The following is a 2095-nucleotide window of genomic DNA, read 5'->3' as shown; positions in this document are numbered from 1 at the left end:
GATGTTACATGTACAATGATGGAATTTGGTACACGCACATCTAGGTTGCACATGTTAGGTTATTGGGTAGTGGTTTTGTGTGTGGCTGGTAGTAGAAACAAGAAGTTTGCCGTCGTATGTAGCATAAAGGTTAATAGGTTAGTATATATAGGCAAAAGGCAAAACTAACATATATTTAGGCATATTAGTTACCCGAAAGTATTCTGAATAAAAATAATAATGATAATCTAAAACTAATATATAAACTCTTGATTGGAATAAATATAAACAATATCATTAACAATTTTAATAGAATGTGACGGCAAGGACATCAATCCAAATACAAAGAAAATCATCACATCATAACAAGCACACATACAATGAAATTAATCACAATAGTCACTATTACACATAAGGACGTAAAATCATTTAAAACAGCCACTAAACTTTCTAAATTCACAAAACAACCCCACAACTTAATATTCATTTTATTTTTAAATCTTATTTTATTAAATAATAAAATAAGTCTCAACACCTCATAACATCTCTAAAAAATCATAACATCGCATATATCACATAATTTTCAGGTAAATCATATCTCTCATAAAATCACGTAAACCTCATAAATCACTTAAATCATAAATCATATAAATATATATAAATATATTTCTAAATAATTAAATAATTTACGACGGGCGTTACAACTCTCCCCAACTTAAAGAATTTTCGTCCTCGAAAATTTACCTCTAGCAAACAACTCTGGATAAGACTCCATCATCTTACTCTCTTGCTCCCACTTCAAGCTTTCACCAGTCGCCCCACTCCAAACAACTCTCACTAAAGGTATCTCTTTGCCTCTCAACGTCTTCACCTTGCGATCATCAATCCTCAAAGGTAAAGTCTCCACCGTAAGGTTGTCTCTAACTTGCACATCATCTCTCTGAATCACATGGGACGGGTCTGGAACATACTTCCTCAGTTGCGACACATGAAACACATCATGCAAATTCGATAAATGCGGTGGTAAACCCACTCGGAACGCCACCGTCCCAACTCTTTCCGATATCTGATACGGACCAATAAACTTCGGAGTTAACTTCTTTGACTTCAATGCACGACCAACACCGGTCATCGGAGTAACTCTCAAGAACACGTGATCTCCTTCTTGAAACTCAAGGTCCTTTCTACGCTTATCATGGTAACTCTTTTGTCGACTCTGTGACGCTTTCATCTTTTCTTGAATCATCTTTACCTTCTCAGTAGTCTGCTGAACAATCTCTGGTCCTAAAACCACACTTTCGCCTGTTTCAAACCAACACAACGGAGTCCTACACTTCCTACCATATAAAACCTCAAAAGGCGCCATCCCAATACTTGAATGATAAATGTTATTATATGTGAACTCTATCAACGGAAGATGACTATCCCAAATTCCACCTTGTCCAAGTACACAAACTCTCAACAAGTCTTCGAGTGACTGAATTGGTCTTTCCGACTGACCATCTGTTTGAGGATGATAAGCCGAACTCAATCTCAACGTAGAGCCTAAAGCCTCTTGAAAACTCTTCCAAAACCTAGAAGTAAATCTTGGATCTCTATCTGACACAATACTTGAAGGAACACCATGCAGCTTCACAATGTCCCGAATATAAATTTCTGCCAACTGAGCTATAGGAAAACTAATATTAATTGGAATGAAGTGTGCCGACTTCGTTAATCTATCAACAATCACCCAAATAGCGTCATTCCCTTTAAGAGTATTCGGCAAACTCGTCACAAAATCCATGGATATACTATCCCATTTCCATTCTGGTACATCTAACTGTGTCATCAACCCAGCAGGTTTCTGATGCTCCACCTTCGACTTCTGACAAATCAAACAAGAATATACAAATTGTGCTACATCACGTTTCAATCCAGACCACCAAAACAACTTCTTTAAGTCATGATACATCTTTGTAGCTCCCGGATGAATACTCAAGCTACTCCTATGACTCTCTTCAAGAATCATCTTCTTTATCTCATCATTGTCTGGAACACAAATCCTACCTCGAAACCTCAACACACCTTGTTCATCGACCTTGAAGTCACCATTGTGATACTACTTCAACTTTAG

At 37.0% G+C, this 2095-nt stretch overlaps 1 protein-coding gene across 1 annotated transcript; it reads right to left on the bottom strand.

Moving 5' to 3' along the window:
- Positions 1-694: 694 nt before the first annotated feature.
- LOC146956592 (uncharacterized) lies at positions 695-1210 on the bottom strand. The gene has a single exon (XM_085749499.1). The coding sequence runs from the start codon at positions 1208-1210 to the stop codon at positions 695-697; it is 516 nt and encodes a 171-aa protein (XP_085605625.1).
- Between the last annotated feature and the right edge of the window lie 885 nt (positions 1211-2095).

This window comes from Medicago sativa, chromosome 1, assembly GCF_051527215.1.
Source record: "Medicago sativa cultivar Bolivia chromosome 1, Bolivia_mono, whole genome shotgun sequence".
Classification (NCBI taxonomy): domain Eukaryota; kingdom Viridiplantae; phylum Streptophyta; class Magnoliopsida; order Fabales; family Fabaceae; genus Medicago; species Medicago sativa.
The sequence above is the reverse complement of the archived record's forward strand: the minus strand, read 5'-3'. Positions and strand labels throughout refer to the sequence as shown.

Excerpts from the sequence above, each read along its gene's own strand:
- LOC146956592 (XM_085749499.1), bottom strand. The coding sequence starts at position 1,210 with ATGAAAGCGTCACAGAGTCGACAAAAGAGTTACCATGATAAGCGTAGA.